Source organism: Quercus robur, chromosome 6 (assembly GCF_932294415.1).
Source record: "Quercus robur chromosome 6, dhQueRobu3.1, whole genome shotgun sequence".
In the NCBI taxonomy this organism is placed as follows: domain Eukaryota; kingdom Viridiplantae; phylum Streptophyta; class Magnoliopsida; order Fagales; family Fagaceae; genus Quercus; species Quercus robur.
This window is the reverse complement of record NC_065539.1, coordinates 31265390-31267387: the sequence shown is the minus strand read 5'-3', so window position 1 is coordinate 31267387 and position 1998 is coordinate 31265390. Positions and strand designations below refer to the sequence as shown.

At 47.1% G+C, this 1998-nt stretch overlaps 1 protein-coding gene across 1 annotated transcript; it reads right to left on the bottom strand.

Moving 5' to 3' along the window:
- Positions 1 to 243: 243 nt before the first annotated feature.
- On the bottom strand, positions 244 to 813 carry LOC126690081 (uncharacterized). The gene has a single exon (XM_050385214.1). The coding sequence runs from the start codon at positions 811 to 813 to the stop codon at positions 244 to 246; it is 570 nt and encodes a 189-aa protein (XP_050241171.1).
- Between the last annotated feature and the right edge of the window lie 1185 nt (positions 814 to 1998).

Here is a 1998-nt window from a genome sequence, read left to right as displayed (position 1 = left end):
ACCCAATATGGCATTGTAAAAGGATGAACAGTCAACAACCAGGAACGTGACATCCCTAGTGATTTGCTGTGGGTAATCTCTGACAGTTATGGACAAAATGACTGCTCCTAGGGGGTGTACCATTATTCCTCTGAATCTGACAAGTGGCGCGTTAACTAGAATCAGTCGTTCCCTATCAATCCTCATCTACTGGAACACTGGGTAGTAGAGGATGTCGGCAGAGCTCCCATTATCCATAAGGACTCAGTGGGTGTTGTAGTCTCCCACCCGAATGCTAACTACGAGCGCATCGTCGTGAGAGTGGTGGAGACGCCTGGCATCTTTCTCTGTAAACCCAATGACAGACTTGTTAATCCATGCCATCTTTGGGACGAATCTCATCAACTGGACGTTCTGAACCATCCGTAGGTAGGTTTTACGTGCCTTCTTGGATGAGCCAGATACTGTGGTTCCTCCTACGATCATTCTTATGTCTCCTAGTGGGGGTCTAGGATGCTCGTTTTCTCTTCGGGTAGGTGGTTCTTGGGGCCTGTCCTTCCTTTCCTTATCGATGAACCTTTGCAACTTCCCTTGCCTGATAAGAGCTTCTATCTGCTGCTTTAAGTCATAGCAGTCAGATGTGTCATGACCGTGGTCATGGTGGAAACGACAGTACTTGTCTCTGGACCTTTTGCTAGGGTCTCCTTTCAACTTACTAGGGAATGTCAAGGCTCCTTCGTCCTTGATCTGCATTAGGACTTGATCAATTAGGGTGTTTAGCGGGGTGAAGCTTGCAAATCTTCCGGTGGGAGGCTTAGAGCATCTATCTCTCATCCTTGCTATCTTTCGTCCCCTGTCCTAGCGTGATTCCTCATGTCTTTCTCTCTTCTTGGGCTTCTCTTCGCAAGCCAGCAATGCGTCTTTCGCGTTCATGTACTTAGTAGCCTTGTAGAGTACATTTGACATAGTTTTTGGATTGCTTTTGTATAAAGAAAATAGAAACTTACCCTTCCGTAGCCCATTCGTGAATGCAGCCACAAGTATCTTGTCGGTAGCTTCATCAATTGAGAAGACCTTTTTGTTAAAGAGGGCTATGTAAGACCTCAGCGTCTTATCTTCTCGTTGCTTAATGCTTATCAGGCATGCAGTGGACTTCTTATACTTGTGTCCCTTGATAAAGTGTGAGGCAAACTAGGCATTTAACTCCTTAAAGGTACTAATGGAGTTGGGCGTCAACTTATTGAACCAAACCCTTTAGCGTAGTGGAGAAGGCCCTGCACATGATCTCGTTCGCCATTCCTTGCAGGTGCATCAATGTCTTGAAAGACTCCAGGTGATCTAGTGGATCCTTAGATCCGTCGTAGCTCTCCACCTGTGGCATACGGAATTTCAGTGGAAGGGGGAATAAAGTGACGGATGCGGTGAATGGTAAATCAGTTCGATGGACCAAGTCATCGAGGTCGCTAGACACCCGTCCTCTAAGGGCGTTCATCATGAAGTCCATTTATTCCTTTATCATCTGCATCTCCGCGACCATATGAGGTGGAACTACGTCTGCGGCGGATGGATGGCTCATGTCCTGTCACTCTGGTCTGCTTGGGGCGTTGCTACCTTCTGGCCCCTCTTGGTCCCTTCTCTTAGCGCTGGTGCCTTCTTGATCCTCCTCCTGAGTATTAAGCCCTGCATTCTTCTAGCGCAGCTGCTTTTCTAGATCATGGTTTTGCTTGGTGAGGCATTCTACCACAGTAGCGAGAGTTTGAACCCGTCTCTCGAGTATGGTGATGTGTGGTTTGTCTCCTTGAACATTGTTGGCGGTCGCCATTGAGCGAGAAAGCACCATGCAACTCTTTGTTTGGGAAGCGATAGTATGGCTTACAAGTCATGCGTTCCTACAGACTACGCCAACTGATGATTCCGAAAAATCATTAGTAAGTCACACAATCCTCACATGTTCAAGACAACACCTGCACAACACAGAACAAGAAGACCGTAGGAGAGTACTAGTGTGGTATCGACTAA